Source organism: Pavona decussata, unplaced genomic scaffold (assembly GCF_977016875.1).
Source record: "Pavona decussata unplaced genomic scaffold, jaPavDecu1.1 SCAFFOLD_27, whole genome shotgun sequence".
In the NCBI taxonomy this organism is placed as follows: Eukaryota; Metazoa; Cnidaria; class Anthozoa; order Scleractinia; family Agariciidae; genus Pavona; species Pavona decussata.
Window position 1 is genome coordinate 878,799 of NW_028145450.1, and position 27,990 is coordinate 906,788.

General features: G+C 38.7%; 3 protein-coding genes across 4 annotated transcripts; 2 read left to right on the top strand and 1 right to left on the bottom strand.

The window, feature by feature from the left end:
- Nucleotides 1-111: 111 nt before the first annotated feature.
- On the bottom strand, nt 112-14,830 carry LOC146485214 (bifunctional coenzyme A synthase-like). Of its 2 annotated transcripts, XR_014863426.1 has the most exons (3): nt 13,991-14,830; nt 8,158-10,139; nt 112-693 (listed from the first exon to the last, which is right to left on the bottom strand). XR_014863426.1 is itself a non-coding variant. In XM_085103590.1 (2 exons), exons 1-2 carry the CDS (start codon nt 14,691-14,693, stop codon nt 9,232-9,234), a joined length of 1,611 nt encoding a protein of 536 aa, XP_084959716.1. In that variant the 5' UTR covers nt 14,694-14,830; the 3' UTR covers nt 7,585-9,231. The 2 variants fall into 2 exon arrangements, 1 of the variants encoding a protein (XP_084959716.1); XM_085103590.1 differs by lacking the exon at nt 112-693 and having other exon boundaries at nt 7,585-10,139.
- LOC146485215 (melanocyte-stimulating hormone receptor-like) lies at nt 3,681-4,713 on the top strand. Its single transcript, XM_085103613.1, has one exon. The coding sequence runs from the start codon at nt 3,681-3,683 to the stop codon at nt 4,599-4,601; it is 921 nt and encodes a 306-aa protein (XP_084959739.1). The 3' UTR covers nt 4,602-4,713.
- Nucleotides 14,831-14,855: 25 nt separating the features above from the next.
- LOC146485216 (glutamine-dependent NAD(+) synthetase-like) lies at nt 14,856-27,983 on the top strand. Its single transcript, XM_085103575.1, has 8 exons — nt 14,856-15,380; nt 16,131-16,394; nt 18,391-18,802; nt 20,521-20,638; nt 21,363-21,499; nt 22,268-22,499; nt 25,122-25,323; nt 25,969-27,983. The coding sequence occupies exons 1-8, from the start codon at nt 14,979-14,981 to the stop codon at nt 26,728-26,730; spliced, it is 2,529 nt and encodes an 842-aa protein (XP_084959701.1). The 5' UTR covers nt 14,856-14,978; the 3' UTR covers nt 26,731-27,983.
- The last annotated feature ends 7 nt before the right edge of the window (nt 27,984-27,990 follow it).

A 27,990-nucleotide genomic window follows, 5' to 3' on the forward strand; every position in this document is an offset into this window, starting at 1 on the left:
GGTACTTATACAATGCAAATATTTTGTGCCTCTGTACAACGGTTGCATTGGTGGAGTGAGTGAGCAAGGTAAGAAGGGATGGTGGATAGACATGTATTTACTACATCAACATCAACAAGCAAGGTTTATTTACCGTCAATATAAAATTATCCAAAACAAAACTGTTATACTCTTTGGCAAAGAGCATCTCACATGCATATTAACAAATAAGTACAAAATGTATATTATCTAAGTCAATGGACCTTTTGAAAATCTGACACTGAAGTTTACGATAATTTTAAAATCATAGTTTGAGCAGACAGGAAAAGGTGACCAAAAATAAGAGCATTTACCATTGAAGTTTTCTTAGAAAACTAACAAACAAATTTGTGTAAGGCTGATCATAATTTTCTTATCAAAGAGGAAATTAACACCTTTTTCAGCAATAATTATTCCTTGTAGCTGGAGCAAAGTGATTTCCAGAAATAGAAAGACCATGTTTTGATTAATAAGAACATAAAATTAATTTTCACACAAGTGCCACACAAAAGCAAGATTTTGTGACAGTTGGAATACTTCAGAAATTTAGAACTACTCAAGGTATTGTATTGAGGTGGCATAGCCAATAAACTGCAGAGGAGAGATTTTATAGATTAAGTTTTAACCCTTTACTCCCTAATATAAAAGAACAAATTCTCCTATCTTGTCCCCATACTTTTCTAGAAATGTGGAGAAGTTATAACAATATCAAGAAAATTCACCATGGGTGATCATATCCCCAATTCTCATGACCTCAAACGTTGAATAAGTATCGATATTACAAAGAGAAATTTGATGCTGATCAGTGTTAGGGCCTAAAGGGTTAACATTTGAAAAAAGTTACATGGATTTGTAAATGGAATAGACTAATCAGCAGAGCTTCTTCTTCCCACACAATTCCTTCTAAATGCAAACTATCATGGACCCCCCCTCCCCCACCACCACCCCTTGTGAGATTTAGCTTGACAATTTTCATGCTAGTTAATAGGCCATTTCCGAGTTGCTGTAAACCTCATGATGAAAGCGAGGCTAAGTGCAAAGCTTTTCTTATGAAAATTAGTTTTGTTTGCATATGAATGAAAACTAATTTTCGTAATAAAAACTTTGCTTTTACACTCGCTTTTATAATGAGGTTTACGGCAACTTGGAAATGTCCTATTTATTTTATTTATTTAAGGTGGCTCACTACAGTTTTCTGGAGTGAAAGAACGCCTTAAATCAAACTTAAGAAAAACGCCAACAGGAATTTTCTTGCACATTTTTTCTAGTACAGTAAATACAAAATAGATTATTTTGAGTCAGAAATTAAATTTAGAATGCTCAAAAAGTGTTAAATACAAAAGAATGAGTCTTATTGGGGGCCTGGAAACTACACCTTTCAGAGTTGTCTGGCTCTAAATCTAGCCGCACGACCCCACTTCAAAATTTTAGGATTTGGAAAGTGGGCAAAAATAAGTATTTACAGGGAAGAACACAAAATTTTGTCAAGGAGAAATTTGGCAAATGACAAAATTGGGAAATTTTGCCTTATTTGAAAATCCCTTTAAAAATTTCTGACAGATTTTCTCTAAAAAATGTTTACGTTTCCGTTTTATTGTTTTCTTTCAACAGCAAAAATTTGAACATAGGTTGTACGGCTAGATTTGGAGAAACAAAGCGAGAAAAAATAGTTTTTGCGACCTACGGTGAGAGGACCATTGCGCATGCTTGTTCTGGGAAAACCCGGGTTCCAGCGCGCGCACGCGCGCTCTACTGGTGAATGCATGCTGTTCGTGTTCAAACATTTGGCGCAAAATCACAACTCTTCAAAGGCTTTAAGGCTGTTAAGGGCCGGCAACCATTAGACAACACGTTTTTCAGTTATCAAGCCCAAACACGATCTAGCTACTGTAAGCACACTTCTGAAACCCACCTGGAATAACAGGAAATTTTTCCCAGAGCCGCCATTTTGTTTTTGTGCTCGCGGGTTTCCTCAGCAAGCTCGCGTGATTTTCCTCGCGCGTGATGCTTTCGCGTGCTATGGGTAGCGTGCGCGCATATCAAAGACTCGCACAGTGCAAAAACTATAGTAAGCCACCTTAAGGCTCACGCAACTCTAAAGCGCTGCAACAAAACTGTTTGTTTTTAATAGAATCAACCTCGTTACATCTAAGAAAGGAACAGGTAGTTTAAACGATGAAAGTTTGTACTCCACTTTTAGCAGGGAACCCGTAACCAGAATACAATGGGCTAAAAAAGGGGGCTAAAACCGTGTATTGTGCAGTCAGTTTTATCGCGATATGAAAGTCTCATTTTTTTTTTACTTAAAACCAAAACTTCATCACTTGTTTTGCTTTCTTTTTACTCGCTTCTAGCCAGGACAACGCAGAGTTGTTTCCACTGTTCCACCAAGACAATTCCATGTTTTTAGACTTTCTCCCACAAGAAATTCACAGAATGCCATACAAAGCTAATCTCGTACCCAGATCTCCCACGGTCAGACATTCCCGAACCGACTGAGATCTGGGTACAAGATTAATACAAAGCCTCTTTGTCTTTTTACCGGCCATACCCTGGACGCCCCACTATGCATTGCAATTCAATAGGGCCGCAATTGAATTGTCATGAAAATAATACTGTTTCTCTGTATAATATCTGTGTCCGTGCCGCACATGCGCCGAATATATGCCGCCTGATTTGCATATGTGGATTAGCAGCTTCAGAATATTTTTCAAAGTTAATAACCGTCATATCAGTTCTGTTGCCACCAAATTAAAGATTTCTCTTCGAAGGATGCTAACTTGTATAAATGACGGAGTAAAAAAACTAAGACCTATTGAAAACAACATTTATTTAGTATTGATTCTTCACGTAGACTTTCATTGATGTTCATTTTTTAAGCTCCTCCCATCTCGAAATAAGGGAGACTTGCTCTTTATTTACGAACAAATGATGGATTTCAAGTTCTCGGATACACGCCTGAGGTCTAGAAAAATTTCTACTATAGGGAGTCACAAGCCCAACGTGAGTGATTCCACTTATTACAAGCTAAACCACATGAGTGACAAAAGGAGCAGATGCTCGACGATAAACAGAGTCCCTGATGTAACCGAACTGACGCGAGCGGTATAATGACCTGATACAGGAGCCAATTATGAAAGAGACTTTTTATGAAAAAACGCTAAAAAAGGGTCTTTAATGATTTAAACCTTACATAATCGTACCTTTACTTTCATCTATCGCAAAAAAAATGATATTCTCTATTTTAAAAAAACGACAACGACAGTTTTTAGGTCGTACAAAAGACATGTTTCGATGGAACACATCGTCAGTTTGCCTATTAATGTTCCGCTCATAATCAGTGTCTACGTTTTGAAGAGAGTTACGAATAGACGGCATGTATTTGGAGGAACTAGAAACGAACCGTAGACAAATGTTTACTCTGTCCGAAAATTTACCAAATTTGCATAAACATGTCAAAGGTACGTGTTTAAAGCAATAAAGCGAACTTATTTAAGGTCATGTTACACACTGAAACGCAGTATGCAGTTGTATTAATTCCTTATTTAATTCATGCAGTTTGCTTACAGGTGTCGGTTATGACTCACATTAGAGCTACAAACAAATAGGGGCACCACACTTATTGTGAAACACATCGGTGGATCTGAATCATTAAGCTCACCATGGCCGAACAGTTCTGCGATTACAATTTGAAGGGACTTGAGCAACTTGTGCAGTTTCATGGGACTGCTGTGTCCTCGTTGTCTGTGTTAAACTTTATTTTTTCTCCCGTGGCAGCGTTTGGAAATATTCTTGTTATTCGCGCCCTGTGGAAAGCCTCATCGATGCCCACTAATATAAAGAAGTTCTTCCTGAGTCTTGCTGTCTCTGATCTTGCCGTGGGATTGTTCGCCCAGTTGATGCTCGCAGTGGTGCTTAGGATGGCAGCGGATGGAGGTCATAACTTTGACTTACGCTGTCCGACAATTTTAACTGTTTGTTATTTCTCTTTATTTCTTCTCGTTTGCGCATCATTTTTGAATGTAACCGCCATTGCTGTCGATAGACTCCTAGCTATTACTCTTCACCTACGATACCGGGAACTTGTCACTTCAAAGCGCGTCATAATAGCCTTAGTATCAGTTTGGCTCACAAGTAGTGGGGTTGCTTCTCTGCACGTTTCGCTTAATACACGCAATGCCCTGATGGTGGTTGTGATTGTTGGATTTCTTGGAATTCTCTTGACAACAGTAGCGTACGTTCGCATTTACAGAGCTGTAAGACATCATCAGAATCAAATCCACAGTCAACTTCAGCAACAAAATGCGCAAGCAATGGAACTATTCCGGGAGAAAAAGTCCGCTTTTAATACTGTGTATTTCTATGTAATTTTTGTCGCGTGCTATTTTCCGAATGTTTGCTCTACAATATTGTTAACAACAGACAAGACTCAAATTACTTTTTCGTTGGCTTATTACTTGACATTTTTTTTCGTTCTTCTTAATTCCTCGTTAAATCCTGTAGTTTACTGCTGGCGATATCGAGAAATTCGTCAAATTATGAAAAGCACAGTGAAAAAAATATTCCGCATCACCGACAGTTAAGGTGGAATAAAGATGCTTTCTTTATTTTTTCTTTCACTTCGAACTAATATGTACTGTATAAGTTATTATGCAACATGTCTTAAGCAGGAACTAAATGAACATTTGTTGAACAGCGAAATAATTTCTTAACTCGTGAACTTAATGTTATTATGCAACATGTCTTAAGGAGCAACTAAATGAACATTTGTTGAACAGCGAAATAATTTCTTAACTCGTAAACTTAATGTTAGTTACGGGACAACAGTGCTATTTCACATCATGAAGGAAAAGTAAAAAAAGTACGCCGAAATGCAGAACAAGAAAAAATATAAGTAATAATCGTATGCATGAAAAAATGTTACACAAAGTAACTTCGTTTTTGGCTTACATTCTTTATGATTCTATTATGATCTATAAGCGCATGTATGGAAGAGCCCTTGGCTATCTTATTAACAAATGTACACGTAGATCAGAACTTCATGACAGAAATACGCAATATAACAAATATTTAAATCTGCCGAGATGCAGATTAAAAACTGGGCAGCGATCCTTTGCCTATAGAGGGGCTACCTGCTGGAACAGACTTCCCAAAGACCTCAAAGAAGTTGTGAACTCTGCTACTTTTAAGAAGAGACTTGAAAATATGCTGTTAACATAAAATTGATTTATCTTTATTTCCATTAGTAGTTAATATCATTAGTTATTTCATTTTATTCTTATCTTGTAATTTTAATATATTGTGGCTGTAACGCCCTGTAAAGGGAGCTTCAATAAACGTATGTATGTATTGTTGAAGGAGTAACTAAAAACATGGCACAAATAATAATATAAAATATAAAAGTGAAATCAACTGATCCGTATTTAGTTTTTGTTACTGTAAATTGACGCACAAATGCTCTTTCATTTATTTATTTTTTATTTTCTCCTTCCTTGCTTGCTTCCTTTCTTTCTTTCTTCCTTACAATATTTTGATGTGTAGTTTATCCCGGTATCTTTTTGGGATTTTTGTCGTATTTTTGGCAACTTAGAATAGAAACTCCGTTTCGTTGCTGCTCAATCTAAATTTTGATTCGGTGGAGTCATTTGGTGAAAGCAAAGTTCCAGAAAAAGATAAAGGTTGGAGAGGGCTCTGAAAGCAAACAGCACAGTAGGGAACGTCATCTGAGAATAAAACATGTTCCCAGAAAACCTAAGAAGAAATTTATTACAAAACGAACGATGCTGTGTAGTCTGAGTTCCGGCTAAGTCAGTATTCGTGATACTGTGCGTGAGTTTAAGATCAGAACATTTACTTACTTCATGAACATGGATAGGGCCAATCATATTTGCAAAAGCAATGCTTAGTTCATTTTTGTTATATTTCTCTAACTATTTTTTACCGCTGTCTTTCATGTGAATATTTTTATATATTTCTTATGCGCTGGTCACCGATTAATACCAGTCTATCAACCTTTGTTGTTTGACTGACCGGTCTTTTATCAGGATAAATAAAGTTATTATAATTATTATTATTATTATTATCATTATTATTATTATTATTATTATTATTATTATTATTATTATAATTATCATTATTATTATTATAGTACGGTGCATACTTTTGTTACTGCGCACACGATCTGCGCATCTCGAGATACTCGGATTTCCTATGGGTGATGCCTACTAATACTGGAAAAATTTTTTCGCGGTTTAAAACTATGCGGAGAAAGCAGAACTTAGCAAGTGCTCTTGGTGTTTAAAACGAAAATTGGGGGTAACCATGCATTTTTCAGAGTTAAGAAAGCTTTAATTTGGATAAAAAAACGCCATACATTGCTTTGTATTTTACTACTTTTTAAAATAATTGTTGCTTAATTATATAAAAAAATGCCCGACTCTCGCCAATTTTCTTTTTGGATTCCAATAGCCCTTGCTAAAATCTGCTTTTTCCGCATAGTCAGAAACTGTGCGAAAATACTTCTGTATAAGGAGGCACCAGTACAATCTTGGACATCATTTTTGATTTATTAACAATGCGTTGACGGTCCAGTTTAACCCAGTTTACCATCCGCAACAATTCATCAGTTCTACGATCCCAGTAATTTGAAAATGTTATGACGCGTGCTGCGCAATTTTGTAATTTTTGCAACTTTTGAGAAAGAGTCTTAGAACAGGATACCCAGACCGAACTGTAATCGAGATGAGGTTGGACTAATGAATTGTAAATGAAAAGTAAAGTCTTATATGGGACCAAATACCTAATACGTTTAATGGTGCTAATACCAGAAGCAATCTTTTTAGAAAGGTCATTGATATGACACTCCCAAGTAAGATTTTTATCAATGTGTACACCTAAGGATTTAACAGTCGAGACTCGTTTTATCGGAAACTGGTTGATATTGGTAGTAGGATTCGCTTTAAAATTTAAAAGCCTTTGCTTGGAACCAATCAGAAGGAATTCTGTTTTTGTCATATTTAAAGTTAGTTTGTTGGCTGCAAGCCACACACGAATTCTCTCTAAATCAAGATTAATACAACTATTTATTTCATCAACATCAGTTGATAGTGTCATTGGCGTACATTCTTGGTTGGGAATGCTGGAGGCAATTAGGCAAATCATTGATAGATAATAGAAATAAAAGGGGCCCAAGAATCGTTCCCTGCGGAACACCACAGCGAAGGAACATTTTGGACGATTTATTCCCTAACGGTTACGGTAGCAGAAACTGACCCCTCCCCCCTCCCCTCCCCATGGCCGAAGGAAGAAACAATGGCTACTTAATAGGGTCAAGATAAAAGGGTTTTCCCTGAGACCAACCTCTTTATTGGTGACAGAAATTATCTATACTCAACCCCCTTTCCTGACTTACTAAAAGCAAAGGCTAGAAAAACCTTGCAGCAAGGACACAAACGAGGTACTTATACAATGCAAATACTTTGTGTCCCTGTACAACGGTTGCATTGATGGATTGAGTGAGCAAGGTGAGAAGGGACGGCGGATAGACATGCATTTACTACATCAACATCAACAAGCAAGGTTTATTTACCGTCAATATAAAATAATCCAAAACAAACTGTTATACTCTTTGGCAGAGAGCATCTCACATGCATATTAACAAATAAGTACAAAATGTATATTATCTAAGTCAATGGAACTTCTGAAAATCTGACACTGAAGTTTACGATAATTTCAAAATCATAGTTTGAGCAGACAGGAAAAGGTGACCAAAAATAAGAGCGCTTACCATTGAAGTTCTCTCAGAAAACTAACAAATTTGTGTAAGGCTGATCATAATTTTCTTATCAAAGAGGAAATTAACGCCTTTTTCAACAATAATTATTCCTTGTAGCTGGAGCAAAGTGATTTCCAGAAATAGAAAGACCGTGTTTCGATTAGTGAGGACATAAATTTTCACACAAGTGCCACACAAAAGCAAGATTTTGTTACAGTTGGAATACTTCAGAAATTTAGAACTACTCAAGGTATTGTATGGAGGTGGCATCGCCAATAAACTGCAGAGGAAAGATTTTATAGAAGTTTTAACCCTTATATCCCTAAATATATAAAAGAACAAATTCTCCTATCTTGTCCCCATACTTTTCTTATAAAAGAAATGTGGAGAAGTCATTACAGTATCAAGAAAATTCACCTTGGGTGATCATATCCTTAATTCTTATGACCTGAAGGGTTGAATAAGCATGACAATATTACAAATAGAAATTTGATGCTGATCAGTGTTAGGGCTTAAAGGGTTAAAATTTGAAAGAATTAAATGGATTTGTAAATGGAATAGACTAATCAGCAGCTTCTTCTTCCTACACAATTCCTTCTAAATTCAAACTATCATGGACCCCCCCTCCCCCACCACCACCCCTTGTGAGATTCAGCTTGACAATTTTCATGCTAGTTAATAGGCCATTTCCGAGTTGCCGTAAACCTCATTACGAAAGCGAGGCTAAGTGCAAAGCTTTTCTTATGAAAATTAGTTTTGTTTGCCTATGAATGAAAACTAATTTTCATAATAAAACCTCTGTACTTAGCCTCGCTTTCATAATGAGGTTTACGGCAACTCAGAAATGGCCTATTTATTTTATTTATTTAATTGCCAAGGACAAGTAAAATTGGCAACGAAGCCTAGAGAAATTACAGAAGCTTGTAAAGTTTGGCTTTCTCATCATTCATTACATTTTATGAAGTTAAAGTATGGATTTAGTGGGCGAGTTTAAATTCAGCTCATTAAACAATGAAAAACAGTTGAATTGTGAATTCCAGATATCTATATGCTCTTTCTATTCGTGTATATATTAACCAAAATGGATTTGCTTTTATGTTTATGGAAGGAAAGTGAGAGGCTGATTCTTACAATAGGCCTAGCGCTAGAATATTCCTGATGTGACCACAGCCATTGTCCTATGACTGAATGTTATTTGCAGTCATAACAATAATATTATTATTGGCAGGATGTTTCGGATCATAAGAAAGAAATTATGCAGAGTGTAGTGCATGCGTAGGCTAATCCTAGCTAGACCAAATGTATTTAATCAGAGTGCAATGACTTTCTTGTAGCATAATGTAACCTTGTAAATTATAATATTAATTCGTATCATTAACAATGCAAAGCCTCTGTCTGAGGCAATTTATTTGAATATATAAAGTGCAGTGAATAATTTATCATATTCTTTCTTGTAAGCTTTTCCATGCCTTCACGACTTGCGCTTGTGTGAATTCCGGCTCCCACAAGGTGCAAATGGCAACATTAGCTTTAGCGAGTCTTTCTTCATTGCTTATTTGGGAGTTGATTCTGTTTGCTGCTTGTTCTTCAGAGACACCATCTCTTGAGAGAATTCGTGATAGTGCCTCGCTTTCAGGGACAAATGTCACCCACACTTCATCAGCTTCCTTATCCCAGCCAGCCTCCAGAAGCACGGCAGCATCTAGAACACAAACATTAACACCTTCCTCCCTATATCGAGCAATTTCCGCTTTGGCAAGTGTCAATATTTCTGGCCAAACTATTTGATTTAGTAATGTCAGCTTGGTTTTGTCAGCAAACACAATGGCACCAAGGGCTCTTCTGTTTATGGTCTGTTCCCCAGTTAGAATTTCGCTTCCAAAATTCTCAACTATTTCTTTATAAGCTTTCTTTCCTGGAGTATAAGCCTGGTGTCCTAACTGATCACAGCTGATAACTGCAGCACCTAAACCTTTCAGTCTCTGACAGACTGCAGATTTTCCACTCGCAATCCCTCCAGTAAGGCCGATGATGTACGGATGCGCAGAAACCTTCTCTTTCCTAACAACAGGTCTTAGAAGTGTTCCTAAGAGTTTCCGTCGTTCCAAAGTGGAACTCATCTTTTCTTCTTCACCAAGGTGTTTACCATGGACAAATTTTCCACCTCCATCAACAACAACATCGACGACATGCACATCCAATGCATCCAAACCCTTCTTTTCTCTGACATCATTCACAATGAATCCTCCTTTCTCTGTCTCCTTGCTGACAACCAGGCACTGATACTCTGCCTCTGTCCCTGCCGGCCCCACAGGGTCCACCAGAGGTATGATGTTATGATCAAGACCTACAAAGAAATCAACATTCACCATTACGACCATTTTTGCCCCATGACTTCTAATAATAGTTGTAAATAATGGTAATTGAACTGACTGAAGTGCGATTTGGTCTGAATCATACTGGTGTTTTCAAAATCAAACGAGGGCGCAGCGTGAGTTTGATTTGAAATCACAAGTATGATTCCAGACCAAAATTGCATGACACAAAGATCAATTACCACTTTATTACACCTATTTTGAAATCACAGAGTTTTATTGTCAATTTTAACATTCTACTTTTGTTACTTTATTTCCAATTTGATGGGTAAAGAAAGGATGCAATTTAGAGCAAAAAATTGGTGCAATTTGGGAATAAATCGCACCGTTGAGAGCTAATCAGATTGCAAGGATCACCAGTGATTTCAAAATGGGTGTAATAAATATTGGAACCAGCTACCATTACACGCGTGATACTCAACAAGTATCAACGTCTTTAAGGCCGGTCTTGATTATTTTAAGTTATCTTTACCTGATTCACCAAATGGATCCTGGGAACTATCATAACAAATTTTTAATAGCATAAGTGAACGTGTAAATTATTTATTGGCTAATCGTTATGTTGCCATGCAGCAAAATATCTTGTTTTAATCCTATCACTTTCTTGTTCTTTTTTATAGCCTACTAGAATTTTTACGCTTACACTGATATACATGTATTTTTATTTCTTGCAACGTGATTGCAATAATTTTTTAATAGTTTCTGGAGTGTATCGAGAATTTGGTGTGAAAATTAATAGTGGAAATCAAGGTCGTGGATATTAACACGCAACTAAATAAATGACATGGAAATTAACATTCACAAAAATTGATGTGACCTAAATTAACACCAATTTTAAAAAATTCATGTTAGTTTCCTATAATAAGGCAAAGCTTGCGAAATAAGAATGTTTTCACGGACATTTGACATGCTTTGTGTCTAGATAGAGCTCCCAGACTTTGAGAAATGTCTCTTTTTTGGCAAACCAAAAGCAAGATTTCACATATGAATTAGTACAGCTATACTGCAAAATTAACCAGAGGACTTAACAGCAACAACTTAAACCCCAAATATCCTTCCCTAACAGCGCTTCATGGAACTAATAAGGTATAAGTCCACCTCCACGTCACTTTATAACCCACCACCTCTCAAACCCACTTCAGGCTCCAGTTGTTCAAAGGCCGGATAACTTAATATCCTGTGGATAAGTCACTATCCCACAGTTTCAATATGTGCAAAGATTTCAGTATTTCCTCATGTACAGCCGAATATGCACACTCTAACCACAATTAAGTTTGGGAGTGTACGAAAACCTTCGACAACCCTTTTTACATGAAGTATATTTAAGACGGCCCTGAATAGTGCCTTAATCCATCTTGATTGTAATACAAATCTGATGGGAACATGCCTTTGGCCTTTATGCACTAACTGAGGTCCAAAGTCCACAGTACAGAATTAACGATGGGTAACAGATTTCACACAATTTTGAAACAGGAAACATGGTATGTCTCCGACATGCACAGTAGTGAACTTGGAAACGTTGCCAAGCGGCATTCTGACGTTTACCTGGAATTTGTGGATCAAGCTATAATTTAAAAACAATTAAGTTTACTACTAAAGCAAGCCTTACGATAATAAGCTAAGCTTGTAAGCTTAATTAATAAGTTAAGGTGGCTTACTACAGTTTTTCCGAGACTTAGTAGCACGCACTATGATCGCCTGCCACACGTCAGTATTTGTTGCGCGTACAAAAATGACACAAGTAACCTCAAGAAGTAACAAAAACCACTTCAGCACTTGAAAGGCCTCAAATCTCTTTGGTATATCTAGCGATAGTTTCAAAACTCCGTTCAAACATGTAATCAAGTCTAGGGCCAAAAAAATATGGCGAAAAATTTTGATAAACATTCGGTAAAAGAGCTCTAATTTACTGTACCTTTCTCGCACGCGATACATGGCGTTACATGAGCGCGCGCTTAAATAAAGGGCATGCGCAATTCAATTCTCGTCTGAGGTTGTAAAAACCTGTCTTTGATCGAGGATAGCTCAAAAACTTACCGTACAACTTATGATCAAATTTTCACGGTTGATTTTTTCGGGTGAATAACGTTTGGAGCCAAAATTTTTGAAAAATCTGTAAGACAGATTTTGAGCTATTTTTAATTTCACATTCTCTTAGTTTGCACAAAAACTGTCTTACAGATTTTTATTTTGCTTTGCATGAATGTTAAATCAGACCCAATTCCTTATTCCTGAAATTTTCAGGTGGGGTCATACGGGTAGAATTTGAGAAAAACGCGACTTAACCTACTAGTGCCCAGTCTCTCATTGGGTGCTCGGTCGCTCATTTTGGCTATTTGTTGACGTTTAAGGACGTTCGCGCGAAAATGTTTTAACATTGATTTTTTTTTCAAACTTCTGCTGCAGTTAGTCTATGAATTGCTTACATCTGCAATGCCAAAAAAAATGGGGGTCACCGACTTCGTTTCGGAGATATGACATCTGCAAGTTTGCGCTTATTTTGAGAAATCGGTCCTCGTCACTCGATATGACCTCACCGATTGTTGATGTAAAATTTTTATAAACGAATCGCTTGAGACAAACTTCCATTGCCGAAGTTTATTTCAGAGGATCTATTAAACAAATAAATTCCACTTTTATTATCCCTAAAGCTACAACTAATATTTAATCATTGTATTTCCACTCTAGAAGTGGCACAAAATGTGCGGAGTTCGATCGCGCGTGGGTAGATAAATTAAAAAAAATAATAACTTCCCACATTGATTTTTCTTTTGTTTGATGACAGTAAGCAGATATCTGTCAAAGAAGGTTAACCGTCTAAAAAAAATTGGGGGTCACCGACCTTTTAAAACCGCAAAATCCAGTTGAAGTTGTCGAAGACGTGAGAAACTTACGGAAGTCACGTTTTTGCGTGACAGGTCGGAGAAGCACTGGAACCTAAACAGGATTATCTATCCCATAATTCACAGCTTACGATGGTTGCTCGATCGTTTTTTGTTTTCGTTCGAGTGTGCTGTCAAACCTCTGATCGTCTAAGTTGTTTATTGTTATTCTACCTTCAAAACTTATACAGCTGTTTAGCCAATGCCAGGAAAATGCATCTATAGCCGTGAGCGAGGCGAAAATGTGAGAAGTAAGCTTATTTATTTACCTAGAATACTCAATAGGTATGTGGAGATTGATTGTACACGAGATTGGTGATCAATAAAATTGCTTTCTTGTATAAGGGTAAGACTTTCTCGTTTACTGTCAACACTTAAAAAAGCTTAAGGTGACTTCGATTGACGAATAGACTAAATAAAGTATTGCATTTCAATTATTTTATTATATCGAGAGTCAAGTAAATATATTAATCTCTTGGCGCGAAATACCTGCAGGTATCGATGCCTTTTCTTGGACTTTTTGTCGTAAACCTAACCTGTCTAATCGTTTCACGTCGATTTTTCGTTTCAAAACTGTGCAACGGAGATGAATTTCCCCCTTTTCCCTCTTTTTAATGCTGTCACGTCGGCCGACATGTGTGTTTACCTCCGTCTTCCTCCGTGTATCGTCAACCATGAATTGCGCGTGACATTGCTTGGCGTGTGCGTTACCTGCGCACTAAAGATGCGCATAAACAATTAGCGCGAACGTCCTTAATTGTTCAAATTTCACATAGAATCGTAAAAGACTTAAGCAAACAGTAAATAGTGAAGGGAAAAACAGCTTGGAACCTTTTTTAAAAGAGTTAAAAGTTGTGCCCTTATACTCCATTAAAACTGTAGTAAGCCACCTTAAGCTTATAATCTTAATTATATGTAAACAATTAACTAAGAAGTAGTACCTGGCTTCAGATCGTTCAGAAACTCTTGTAAATTCCTCTTCCTCTTTTGAAATGGCTCGATGAGTTCTTTCAAGATCTTTCGCTGCAGAAGAGGCCCCTCGCTGAGACCGACTGTAATTCTTCGCTCGCAAAGCAAGGACGAAACAGCAAGTAGCAAGCGATGACCGGAATGCATGTGATCAAAGGTACCACCAAGTACAACCTCCTCGTAAATTTGTAAACCATTGTTCTGTGAGCCTGCTGGGAAAGAGAAACTGTTCAAAGCGTTATTGTCAGTTTCCTTGTCTTCAGCTTTCAAATACATCAGCTTCTTGTCAATATCGGAAAGTTGAAACCGCCGAGTCATCCATTTCTTGAACTCGAAGAGACCAACTTGTGCGGTCGATTGCTCTTCTTCCCCGAAAATATCTCGCACAAAAGCGACTTCAGGCTTCTTAGAAAGATGTCGCACTTCACTGCTGTTCGTCGCCAAAGCAGTGGGAAGAAGAACTCGGACGTCCAACTGACCGATCTTTGCGGAATTTGTACTGTAAACATGGACTAGCAGATCGTACAAACTGCGGACGTGGACAAACGCGTAATCAGGCTCGTAAATATCGACATACAACACTTCTCTTACTTCTTGGCATGCTTGCTTCAAAAGTGTGGGTATTTTAGTCCTGATGCAGGAAGGGGACAACACTAACAACCCGTAACGAAACATTTTACATCTATATTCGTTATTTCGCAACTCAACCGAAGACTAGCTTTCTTCAAGGCGTTACAAGTGATGTAATCCGATCGTTTTCCGTGGGGAACTGGTTCTAGTTCGGTTAATACGAACATGGCACGAAATTCGTACGAAGTTCTCCGGAAATAACTTTTTTCAAATCGTTATGTCTTCGTACTAAACTTTGTTTGCTGCAGAAATGCGGTGATACTATTACAAAATTTGACGCTGACAGCAAACTTTCCGGTAAAATAATAATTCAGGGAGCTAAACGTTATCATGGGACGCAAATTAACTCTTGCTGCGTGCAGTTTAACTCAATGGGCATTGGATTTTGAAGGCAACTTAAAACGAATTCTCCAAAGTATAAACATCGCGCGAGCACATGGTGCAACTTATAGGCTTGGGCCTGAGCTGGAAATCCCTGGTTATGGCTGCAATGATCATTTCTTGGAGAGCGACACACTGCTGCATTGTTTTCAGGTGCTGGCGCTGTTGTTGAAATCACCAGTTACCCAAGACATCATCTGTGATGTCGGGATGCCTATTATGCACCGGAATGTCCGCTACAACTGTAGAGTCATCTTCCTCAATGGCAAGATATTGTTGATTCGGCCAAAAGTGACTCTGGCTTGTGATGCTAACTACAGAGAAGGACGATGGTTTACGAAATGGACGAAGGTGCTTGTTTCAATAGCATTTTGTAGATTATAACTCCCATTCTCTGTATCCTCTCCTTTTACCACCCACTCCCAACCCCTACCTCCCACCCCCCCCCCCCCCACACACACACATACACCACTTAACCCCCATCCCTTTTGCATGTTTTAAAACCCACCCTTAAACAGGATGATGAGAGAGGCAGACGTAGGGATTTATGGTATTGCGTTGTTAGGCTGCCATTTCTGGCATTATGGTAACTTCAGTTTTCATGAATATGGTTTCAGTTTTTCTTTGATTTTTGATTTGGATTTTTGATTTGGATTTTTGATTTGGATTTTTGATTTGGATTTTTGATTTGGGATCATGGGGTGGGGGGGGGGGCATATTGTATCCTCCCCCCTCTCCACAACTTGGCAACTTATTTTAGAAGCTATGGCAGTTTCCTTTGAGGTCTGCAACAGTAAGTTATGATGTCATAATTATGATGCAGGAATTATGCAAAATGAAGGCCATCTTGGATCTGCCGTCGTGGATTTCTTAATTTCCAAAAACCTCAGAAACCAACAATATCGACCAAACTGAAAAGAAAAACATGAAAATAATAACATTAGCTGTAACAAAGTTAATTTTTGTACAGGAATCTTCTGATTGAGCACTGAAAAACCTACCTGTCACAAATTGGTTGCCATGGTAATGTGATGGTCGCTTGCGACATGTATAAAAAGAATGTATTAATTTGTTAGCATTCCTTTACTTCTTTACTTGCAGACAAAGCAAACTGAGGAGTACTTTCTTCCTCGCATGATATCAGAAATAACAGGTCAGGTCACCGTCCCCTTTGGAGATGGTGTTATATCCACGCTGGATACCTGTGTTGGCACAGAACTGTGCGAGGAAATGTTTAGTGTGAATGGTCCCCACATAGACATGGCACTTGACGGCGTGGAAATTATCACCAATGGAAGTGCTAGCCATCATCAGTTAAGGAAGCTGGATACAAGAGTTGACTATGTTAAGGACGCTACTACAAAGGTACGTCTTGTACCATAAGAGTCACATGGTTACCCTGAAAGTAATGCTTAAAATTGAGTTCCAGAGGAAAATCATGATAATGCAACAGTCATTTCCACCAGTGACCCTCCCCTCCCCCCTCCCCACGCTGACCCCAAGCATAAGAATATTTAATTTTTAAGAAATTGGCTAATGCCTCGTGGTGAGGACAAAGGAGCTGTTCAAAATGCGCCAAGCTACACAAAGCACGCAATAGGTGGTTTTCACCTCACACATCGTCACGCAAGTGAAAAAATAAAATCCTCAACCAGTCAATAGATAAAGTCAAGAAATTGATATGTTGTAGAAGAGTGATACATAAACAACGTGTGAAAGCCACAGGGCTCGGCGATATCTCCTAATCGAGTTATTCGAGAAAATGTACCACGGAAAATTACAGAGTTTAGTATGGGACGCCATGTTGGTGCCCCATCTGATGGGCACCAACATGGCGGCCGGAAACCAGCAAAAACATCTGGAGTTTACCTCAGCTATTTCAAAGCCTTTCTTCTCTCTGCTGAACTTTCACACATTGACATTAATGCTTCTATTACATGCTAGCTGATCAGACCTAAAAAAATCGATGTTTTCATGTACGTGACATGTTTAGAGCTGCAATCCTTCTGTCACGCACTGCGCAAAAATCTAGAATTCAAACTGCTCTATTTTCAAAACAAAGAATGCTATCCTACTGAAAACAAACAAGCCGATGGAAATTTAGATTTTCTTATATGTGATGAAGATAACAACCCAAAATTGTGTTTAGTTATAATGAATTTCAGTTTTTTATGACGCCATGTGAAAACCAAGAATAGCAGGTTTACTAAACTTTAAAACATGCCATACGTAAAGTTGGGAAAAGCTGTCAACCGAGATTTATGCGACTTTAAAATTGCCTAAAGCTTGAAGTCAATAAAGCTTGGTAAAGGAGTTGTAAATTTAAGGTAGAGTAAAAGCTTGCTCTCTGCCGTTGGTATTGAGTAACTATTGCTTAGTATAATCGAATAAGCTATTTTTGTTGATGGAAGTCGGGCGAACAGTTCTTCCTCATATGGGGCTCCTCTTTGGACATCCGTATTTTGGATGCTTTTCTTCCAGTTTGCTGGCATAGCATTTAATATGCCGTAATAGGTGGTAAAAGGTACATTTAAGTTAAATTTTGCTTTAGATCAGCCAGAGAGTGAAAATTTGAGTCTTTGGCGAGTAAATCTTTGATGTATAATTAATATTTATTAATAATTAATAACTAATAATTATTCCGTTAATGAGCCAGGAGTTATACAGGATTGGTTTTCCATCCTAGAGAATGTTACTATTGTTCTAGATTATTTGGTTCTGTGCTGCTTTATCATTATCAATTAAGAGCTTGAAATTTTGCCAGTAATTCACAATTGTTCTGTAGAAATCAGGTAGATTTCGTACGTCGAAAATTTTCATATCATACTGGCATTGGGTGAAAAAACTGATTCCACAATGTTGGCTCAATGTGTGCTCAGGAATTATTTTCCATGCGGCGTGGTTATTTTCTGCAAATCTTTTTATCCAGGCTATTTTAAGTGACTTCTCCATAAGTTCAAAGTCAATCACTTTTAAACCGCCATACTTCCTTTCGGCAATAATAGTTTTCTTTTTTATTTTGGCGGGTTTGCCGTCCCAAATAAAGTTGAAAGTTGAAAATTATTTGTTGAAACTGGCTGAATCATTGTGTTTAAGAAAAGGAGGTCACATGATGAACTGTTGCAGATAGCCTCTAGATTTTGTGCAAAAGGAAGGGTTATTTCTATTTGAACCAGTTGAAATGGATAAAGTTGATTACCTTGAAAGTTCATCTGTTTGTTCCAGGAAATTGCTGTTAATCCACATGTACCACTAAGATTTCAACATGTTAAAGTGACAGAAATTTGGCTACAAATCAGAAAGTGTCTCTGGCTTTCAGATAGTTTCACATTCAATAGTTATGTTGTGCTTTCCATCTCAGGGTGGTGGCATTTATGTCTACGCCAATTTGCGAGGTTGTGATGGAGAAAGGGTCTATTATGATGGGTGTTCAATGATTGCAGTGAATGGCAAAATAGTTGCACAAGGTGCACAGTTTTCACTTCAGGAAGTGGAGGTTGTCACGGCAACTGTTGACCTGGAAGATGTGCGCTCTCATCGAGGTGCAACACCAACGTTTGGTTCAAGTGCAATGGCCCTTTCTCAAACCTATCCACGTGTTAAAGTTGACTTTGCATTGAGCCGTGAAGATGACGTATCCATTCCTTCAGCTGAACCAATAGATGTTCATTATCACACTCCCGAGGAGGAGATCAGTCTCGGCCCAGCATGCTGGCTGTGGGATTACCTAAGAAGGAGTGGCCAGGCTGGGTTCTTTCTACCACTCAGTGGAGGTATGTCACCAATAATTATTATTATTTTAAGCAAAAGTCTTAAGGAAGGTGCTTACTATTAAAGAAGTATTTTTGTGTCGTTTATGACTATGCGAGGAAAGCAGATCTTACCAAGGGCTATTGGGTGTAACCATGCATTTTTTAGAGATACATGTAATTAAGCAACATTTATTCTAAAAAACAGTGAAATACAAAGCAATGTATGGTGTTTTTTTTTTCCAAATTGAAGCTTCATTATCTCTGAAAAAAGCATGGTTACCTCCAATTTTCTTTTTTGATACCAACAGCACTTGCTAAGTTCTGCTTTCACCGCATGGTTTTAAGCTGCACCGTTGTAAAGGAACAATGAGTATTTCTAGTCCCCCGGAAGGGATACCAGCACATTGTAGGGTTGCCCCTGGAGCTGAGTCTTTCACCAGTTTCCTTTTATTTTAGGTTGCGTTAGATTGACTGTATTCTGGAATAAGATTAAGTGGAATAGCTGTTAGATTTCTCTTTTTAAGTACATTTGGTGAGGACATTTCTGCCAACTCTCGCTGACACATAATTAATTTAAGAGCTATTAATAATGTATTCCAGTAACTCCAAAAAACTCTTATGAGGGATTTCTTGTCAACATTGTATGTATTCCTATTCCGGAATAGGGTCAATCGAACGGACCCTTAAACACCTTACCATACTTGTAGTTGTTCAAACAGTGGATATTTTTATCCAGCAGATAAGTCACCATGCAGCAGATAAAATGTATGGAGTGAACTGTTTTATCCACTGGATAACGTTTTTTCTACTCGAAAGAGTTATCTGCCCTTTGAACAACCAGGTCCCGCGTTAACCCCTTTAATCCCTATGAGTGCCAATTGGTACATTATGCCATAACTCTTTCAATATTTGACAGATTTCTATGAATTTTTGACATCAAGATGGTCTTGTGAAGATCTACTCATTAAAAGGATAAAAACTTAACCCCCTCCCATATGTGATGTGGTTGACCATCCCCATAACTTTTTAACTTTTTCCCCCTAGAAGTTGTGGATCTTAAGACAGCTCTCACTTTAATGAAGATGTTGAGAACTGCAAAATAAGCTATAGTTTAGGGGTATATCTAATATACACAAGGATTGGGACGTTTTTGAACTTTTCAATTTTTGTGTTTTAAGGCCATTTATCTCAAAGCCATACCTTTTTTCATTCATAATTATATCAGTTATGAAATACACTCATGAGTAGCTTTAAAATGGTATATCATACATGGACATTGAGTTTGTAGTCTTGGATCTGGAGAAAATGTCGTTTTGCCTTAGGGGTTAAAGGGTTAAGAGAGAGAGACAGTGTGGCACAAAGGGAGAATGATTATGTTAAGCATTAAATTTATGTACAAACTATGGGACTCCACAAAAACCTCCAGCCCCACTTACCCCTCTCCCTCGAAAAAGAAAAAAAAAAGGAAAAGAGAGAAAAACAGACAAACGTTTTTCTTATTATGAAGCATGTATATGTACTGTGGATGAAAGATTATATAGAAGAAAGCTTCTTGAAGTTATGAACTCAGAGTGTGATCGGTTCGCAGTTGGCTTTATAGCTCAGTTGGCAGAGCTCTGCAATGGCATTGCAGGGGGTTTGAATTCCGTTCAAGCCTCAGGTTTTTTCGCGACAGTCTGGTTGCGTACATAACTGCAAGAATTTTTCTGAACTACATAACTTTTTCATTTTTTATTTAGGAATTGACAGTTCCTCAACAGCTTGTATTGTGAGTTCCATGTGCCATCAAGTTTGTCTAGCTGTAAAGAATGGAGATCAACATGTGTTAGAAGATGCTCGCCGGATTGTCAATGATAAGTGAGTTAATAAAATACTGTGTATGCGTGCGTGAAAGAAATGTGATAATGGTATATGACATCACATAATTTCTTTTACACCAGTCTGCAAAGTATCACAAAACTGGACAAGATCTCTCATACATGCAAAGGCATTTTACTGACCAGTTTGCACCACATGCAATACATGATTTTCGTTGTTACCTGGTCTACTGACATGTTTATCAATGAACCGAGTTTAATGGCCTTAGCTCCCATGAGTCTCCTATAGCTCAGTAGTAGAGCATCCGAACTAGTAATCAGAAGGTCTCAGGTTCGACTCCTGATAGAAGCACTCAGATTATTTTTCTGAGTATGCCTGTGTCACTTACTGAATAATACGTCATTCTAATTTATTCAACAGGATTAAAATATTCCATCACGTTTATTCCATTGCACATAATCCTCACATGACATTCCAATCCTAGCAGTATGCCGGGATGTTTCTCCCATGAACCTAGTTTAATGGACTAAGCTCCCACGAGTCTCCTGTAGCTCAGTGGTAGAGCATCCGAACTAGTAATCAGAAGGACTTAGGTTCGACTCCTGATAGGAGCACTCTGATTCTTTTTTCCGAGTATGCCAGTGTTACTTACTGAATAAAACATCACTCTAAAAATAAGTTGTTCAGTGAGGCATTGGTTAGATTAGACCGCAAGGTGAAGCTTAGTGTGACCAGCTTGTTCCTTTGATTTATTTTCTTCCAGTACTTACATCCCTACAGATCCCAAAGAGTTAGCAAGCCGTGTGTTTGTCACGTGTTACATGGGTACGGAGAATTCCTCAGAAGAAACAAGAAAAAGAGCAAGCGACCTAGCGGGGGAGATAGGCAGTTATCACATGGGTAAATAGAGTTTGATCAAAAATTTGACTTCCCTAACTTTGGTGGCTCATCAGACTGAAGAGGCAATTTGAACCTCACAGTCAGTTTACAACATCCGAATTCCTCTTTGTAATGTCCGCCATTTGAATGGATTGTTGAACATTTCCCTGGAAATCTTTCCGAAAAAGGCGCATTAACTAAAACCCCTTTCAAATTTCAAAAAATACTTGTCATGCGTGACGTGGATTGACTGTAATTTTACCGAGAATGTCCACTGATTGTGTTATAACAAAAAGACTCCACATGAAACGTATAATAGGTAACCAAAACAACAAGAAACACTGTACCTTAACAGTTTAACTTATCATTGCTTTGAATTTTTTAATTTTGGAGATCTTAAAGACTGTTCACAGTCCTCTATTTTTCCGTGAGATTTTCGAGACTCGTTCACTTCGATCAAACTCCCGCCATCTTGGTTTGTAAAGGAAAGCACAACCTGGGGAGAGTGTCTAAACTAATGAGGGGAGCCCTAGTCGGGGTCATTGAGTGTCCCCCTCCCCCTCGGTAGTTTAGACACTTTCCTCAGGTTGCCTCGAAAATCCCACGGAAAAATAGGGGACTGTGAACAGTCTAGAGATGTTTAAATTCATTTTGGTGTATGCGAGGGGGTATAAAGAAATGTGAATGCGTTGTTTGAAGTGGATTGTTCTGAACCATCGAGGCCTTATGAGCCGCATGGCACAAAGTGGATAGGTAAAAGGTTCTGAACCATCTTGTTTTCTCTTTCAGGAATCACAATAGATGCCGCTGTGAGTGCTGTTCTCGGGATCTTTACAGCAGTCACGGGTAAAATCCCGAAGTTCAAGTTGTACGGTGGTACACATCGTGAGAACTTGGCCATGCAGAACGTACAGGCGCGTCTGCGCATGGTCTTGGCTTACTTATTTGCTCAGCTGATCATGTGGGCTCGTGGGCTCCCTGGAGGATTGCTGGTGCTTGGATCAGCCAATGTGGATGAAAGGTGAGGATATCTTCATTAGCCAATGACATGATTACCTCTAAACTAAGCATTCAGGGTGTGAGGTTAGCTGAAACGAAAAGTAATGCCAGTTACATTCTGAAACCTTCTGAAACGAATTTTTCGGGGGATATCGCCTTCCCCAGGTTAAAGGGAACCTCCACTCTGACAACAAACTTTGACGTTTCACTGTTGGAAATGGTTAAATTCTAAATTTTAGATTGAAAAGTAGAAATAACATGCAAGTGTGCTAACCTGAATTAGATACGATTGTCGTCAATTTTCGCTTTTAAATTTCCCGCGCGCCGCAATTTTGGATTTATGACGTCATACAGTTGCCGCTATTGTCAATGAGCGGAAGTTCTTTTGTGTGAAACAATTGAACAACCGTATAACGTCATGAAATCTAACATGGCGACGCCCGGGAAATTTAAAACCGAAAAATATTAGCGATAATCTTGTTTTGTTCGACACAGAAATATTATTTCCATGTTTTCCCACGAAATGTAAAATTAGATTGTAATTTTAACAAATTAACGTAAACTTATCATTGGAGGTTTCCCTTAAAACGTAAATCGGCTGTCGGTTTGGCCGCCATCTTGTCTAGTCCGAAAAATAAGGCCATGACAAGGTGTAACACTTGTGGAGTATGGCTAATTATGCCTCGCTGATGAGGCCCAAAACAATTTTCCAAGACTGTTGACCTTCAGGATCACTGTTATGCTTTGATAGATCAGGAAGTCGTACCCACTACCAACGTGGCTTTAGTGTCTTTTTCAGTGGGTACAAGTTACTAACAAGAGCACCTTTGCGCAGTACTTGAGACTAGAGTTAAAGGACGATGCCTCCTTTTGTTTCTGCGCAGGCAAACGTTCTGCGCATCTCGAGATACTCGTGTTTCCTAAGGGTGCCTACTGATACGGGGACATTTTTGCGCTTTTTAAAACTATGCGGAGAAAGCAGAACTTAGCAAGTGCTCTTGGTATCCAAAAAGAAAATTTTTGATAACCGTGTATTTTTCAGAGTTAACAAAGCTTCAATTTAGAAAAAAAAAACGCCATACATTGTTTTGTTTTTTACTGTGTTTTAGAATAATTGTTGGTTAATTATCTCTAAAACATGCGCGGTTCCCCCCAATTTTCTTTTTGGATTTCAATAGTCCTTGCTAAGATCTGCTTTCCCTGCATAGTCATAAATCATAAAAAAATACTTCATTGGTAGGCACCGTTCTTAAAACATAGTTTACCTGTCATAGCACCGAACCTCAAAGCCTACATCCAGATCTGTTGATGATGATGATGATGATAACTTTATTACTTTCCAAGTTCTGGCTTTTCAATAAAATAAGCAAAACTACAGAACAATAAAATAATCAAAATCGTATACATATAACAGAACAAGAAATTTACAATCTATTTAGAACAAAGCTTCTAACATTCTCTTTGGAAATGACGTCAATTCAGAGAATTAACTCTGCAGTGTATGTTTAAGTGCTAAAGTGAACCCATGAATTTCCCACTGAGTGTTAGCCCTAGTAAGGAAATGGGAGATCACACGAGTCAAGTATAACACCTTTGATCGAGAATCGAACCCACGACCTCCGGATTTGACCGTCCGTTGCTCTACCGACTGAGCTACGAGGACAGACTACAGCAAGACGTGGGTGATTATGGTCCAGCCCTACTCTACAGGGAAGCATCCTACCCAGCATGGGCAATTTTTTGTCAAAATGGTGCATACTACAAATCACACACTTAGTTACTTTTCCGACTTTTTTGAGTAAGAAAAAGAAATGACCGGAAGGAGAGTCGAACTCGGGTCGTCGGATTCCCAAGCGGGAACCTTACCACTAGACTAGCACATTAGCACATTAGCACATTTTTGGCAAGATATCTTAACTCCAAATATAAAGGCTAACCGCGAGCTATCTAAGCTAAATTAGGCCAACCGGAGTGCTATATAGGCGAATCTTTGTTTACACTTTTTGCCTCATTAACATATGCTTATCACTATCTGAAGACGCTAATAACATAAAACTCTGATTATTGGAAGGGCATAACAGTTTCAGTTTTCTCTGAAAATGTGGGCCCAATACATCGAATGGTTTCAAAGAAATTCTCTTCAAAAAACTCGAAATTTTACAGAGAATGTATGGCTCATTAATTTTTTTGCCACCCAGCAATTTGGCTGTTTTTGATGGCTGATTTCTCCATCAATTTGCTAGCAAAGAGCTGAAAATTGCACAAATTGCTCAACTTAATCAACTCTTTCCACTTTTGTATTTAGTTCATATATACGGCCAAGGCTTCTGTGAGTTAAGTCGTATGCTAATGAGGAAAAATGTAAACAATGACGCCAGCAAAGATTCGCCTATAGGCCTAACCAGATTACTATGTAGGCTATGAACAGTAGCGCTATTTAGGTTAACGGAGTGCTAATTAGGCTAACCAGAGAGCTATTTAGGCTAACCAGAGAGCTATTTAGGCTATCCGGAGTACTATACAGGCTAACCGGGGCGTTATTTTGTTAGTTACCAGTCTGTCACGGTAAATATCCGCCATGTTGAAGTTGTGGTTTAAAAGATTTCCCTGCACGGAGCTAAGCACTCATTTATTTCCAATTTAGTTTGTGTGGATATCTGACTAAATATGACTGCTCCAGTGCGGACATCAATCCTATTGGTGGCATCAGCAAGAAAGACCTAAAGTCGTTCATTTTCTTCTGCGTGGAGAAGTTTAACTTCAGTTCGCTGATAAGAATCCTTGGTGCCCCGCCAACGGCTGAGTTAGAACCGCTTGCTGATGGTCAAATACAACAGACGGATGAGGTGAATATTGCAAATAAATGAAAACGAATGCAAAAACATTGATTACATGAATATATGAAACATTTATTTGAACTGCGGGCGAAAGATTGAAGTAGATGTTTCATATATTCATATACATTTACTCATACTCCACGAGTATATTACGAACTCAAAATATGACCAGCGCCCAGTTGGCTTGACAGCTCAGTTGGTAGAGCACTGCACCGGCATCGCAGAGGTCGAATCTCGTTGAAGCCTGTATTTCTTTCAGGCTTTCTTTTTTCGCAACTGCTTAAGTTGCGTAAATAACTGCGACGGTCTTTCTTCTAAATAATTTAACAAATATAGTGTACAATTGCATTGACTGCGCATTGCGGAGGAATGCACAGAAAAGGCATACACTTTTGGAAACAAATTTTATAGTATGAGTAGTGGTTGTCTGGCCGCCAGTTTTATAATGCGGCTGTGTGTTTCCAATTCCCTGTTCCAGGGATCAAATTGAGACCTGGGACGAGTTTTTAAATTTTCATTTAATCAGAAAGACTTCCAAAATTTTCATTTTATTTTTTTTTTATAGAAGTTTGGAAAGCGTTTCGTGGTTTTGTTCTTGTCCGAGAAAAGTATTTTCTCTGTGCTGATAAGCTGCAATCGTTATTTTTCCCACAGGAGGACATGGGGATGACTTATGATGAGCTCTCCATGTTCGGTCGGTTGAGGAAGGTCTCGCGTTGTGGCCCTTACAGCATGTTCTGCAAACTCGTCCACACATGGCGCGGCAGCTACACCCCTTTAAACGTAGCGGAGAAGGTGAAGCGCTTCTTTCGTGCCTACTCGATCAACCGTCATAAGATGACCACGCTGACTCCGGCGTATCATGCGGAGAATTACTCTCCGGACGACAATCGATTTGACCTGCGACCGTTCCTGTACAACACACAGTGGTCCTGGCAAATGCGACTGATTGACGAAGAAATCCGACGACTTCAGCAGGCGGTCGAGACGTCGCACTTACGTCACCAGCAGCCTCACCTCCACGCTAACAGCGACAGTTTATTTGGGAGTTCACATGAACACGTGAGTGGCAGCGACGGTGTGACGTCATCGGCTGCACCCTTGAAGAGCGAGCGGACTGGAGAGCAGCCTTCGCATCAATTAAGAAGAGAGAGGTTGGAGCGAACTTTGGAAACGCTGACCAATTTCAATCGGGGGGCTTCCAGGGCGCCGAACAGGGGCACGCCACCATGTCCTGCTCTCATCCGCATCAAATCTGAACCTGATGATTTCGACGAAGGCTGCAGTTTACATGCGCATGCGCATGCAGATAATGGAGCGCCGTCGCGTAAAAGAAGGGAGGAAGACATGTCGGGGCCCGCAACGGATGGAGATTTTGCAAGTGGGGAGAAGTACATGCGCATCAGGTCTCGGTGATGAGCCTAGTCCACCGGAACGAAAGTGCTGTCAGTGTCACTTTAATTGTTCAGTGTTGTTGGTGATTTGAAATCCAAGGTTCTCGGGGAGTGTTGTGATGTTTTTCAATGAACTGAATGAGTTAACGAAAGTGTTGGAGTGATTAGTAGGCAGAACCTTTCGCCTGGCAAACCCCCAGGGCAGCTTCTCATACTGCAGTCATCCAGCAAACCAGATTGACTACGTAGTAGAGGGGTTTGTGAATGGCCAAACCAGAGGCTGAGAAGCGAAAGAGGAGAGCATCCGAATCGCCATTGCAATCACCGATCAGAATCTCCTTGGAACACAAGGAAGCACCTGCAAAACAACAAAATGTCAACGTTAAAGGGTTGTTTCTCAATGGAGTTGAAAATATTCGATGTTTTGAGGAGCTAGGTTTCATGATATTTAACATATTGAAGGGGATTATGAGTGGAATCATTCTTGTTATGTTATTTAAATGCGCCAAAGCAAAAGAGAGCAGTCATTCGCATATTAATTATATCAAAGAATTGACATTTCCTCTAACTTCGCTATAAAATTTCATATCATATCTATCATATCATATCTTTATTTTTACCCTCGGATTTTAGAGTAGCTTATGCAGCTAATATCTCCGAGCATTTACCCACCCATGCAACCATGAGAATATACACACAAAGACCAGACCACAACACCGTGAACTACGTCCCCTACTCTTTGCGAACAGTGAGTGGGTTCTTTAACGTCCCACAGAGTTATTAACAAACAAGGGTTGTGAGACGGGGCCCACGGTTTATCTTCCCTATCCGAGAAGACTAGAAAGTGTAACCATTTGCAGATGTCAGAGCGAAGGCAGCACTTTCTCCTCAGTTATTTAAAGAATTTGCCCCGCTATCTAATGTCTGACCGTCAATTAATTATTCAAGGGGGTTTCATTGTCTCAATGTACATGTAGTTGTGGTAAAACTGAAAAAGAAAAATTGAAAGAAATCGTTTTAGGATCTGCAGTGAAAATATTATTTTATCAAGCTGTAGGCGTGAAATTGTAGTCTTACGAAAGTCGTGAGACAAACCAAAAGAAGAAAATGGAATTTCTGTCAACTTGTAGATAATTCTCATTTCTATTTATTTTGGGTTATGTAAAATCACTCAGTCATGTTCAATTCTGAAAATAGTATGACGACTATAATTCGACAATTGTTTGTAAGACTGAATGCAAGCCAAATAAAGACAAAGATAAATACTGTCTCTAACATATAG

What these genes read in the sequence shown, in the direction of transcription:
- LOC146485216 (XM_085103575.1), top strand. Translation starts at nt 14,979, where the DNA reads ATGGGACGCAAATTAACTCTTGCTGCGTGCAGTTTAACTCAATGGGCA. An exon ending in CTTTCTACCACTCAGTGGAG is followed by an intron (nt 18,803 to 20,520) that starts GTATGTCACCAA and finishes TTTTTTATTTAG; the next exon opens with GAATTGACAGTTCCTCAACA. An exon ending in AAATACAACAGACGGATGAG is followed by an intron (nt 25,324 to 25,968) that starts GTGAATATTGCA and finishes TTTTTCCCACAG; the next exon opens with GAGGACATGGGGATGACTTA.
- LOC146485215 (XM_085103613.1), top strand. Translation starts at nt 3,681, where the DNA reads ATGGCCGAACAGTTCTGCGATTACAATTTGAAGGGACTTGAGCAACTT.
- LOC146485214 (XM_085103590.1), bottom strand. Translation starts at nt 14,693, where the DNA reads ATGTTTCGTTACGGGTTGTTAGTGTTGTCCCCTTCCTGCATCAGGACT. An exon ending in TCTGAACGATCTGAAGCCAG is followed by an intron (nt 10,140 to 13,990) that starts GTACTACTTCTT and finishes ATTTCTTTGTAG; the next exon opens with GTCTTGATCATAACATCATA.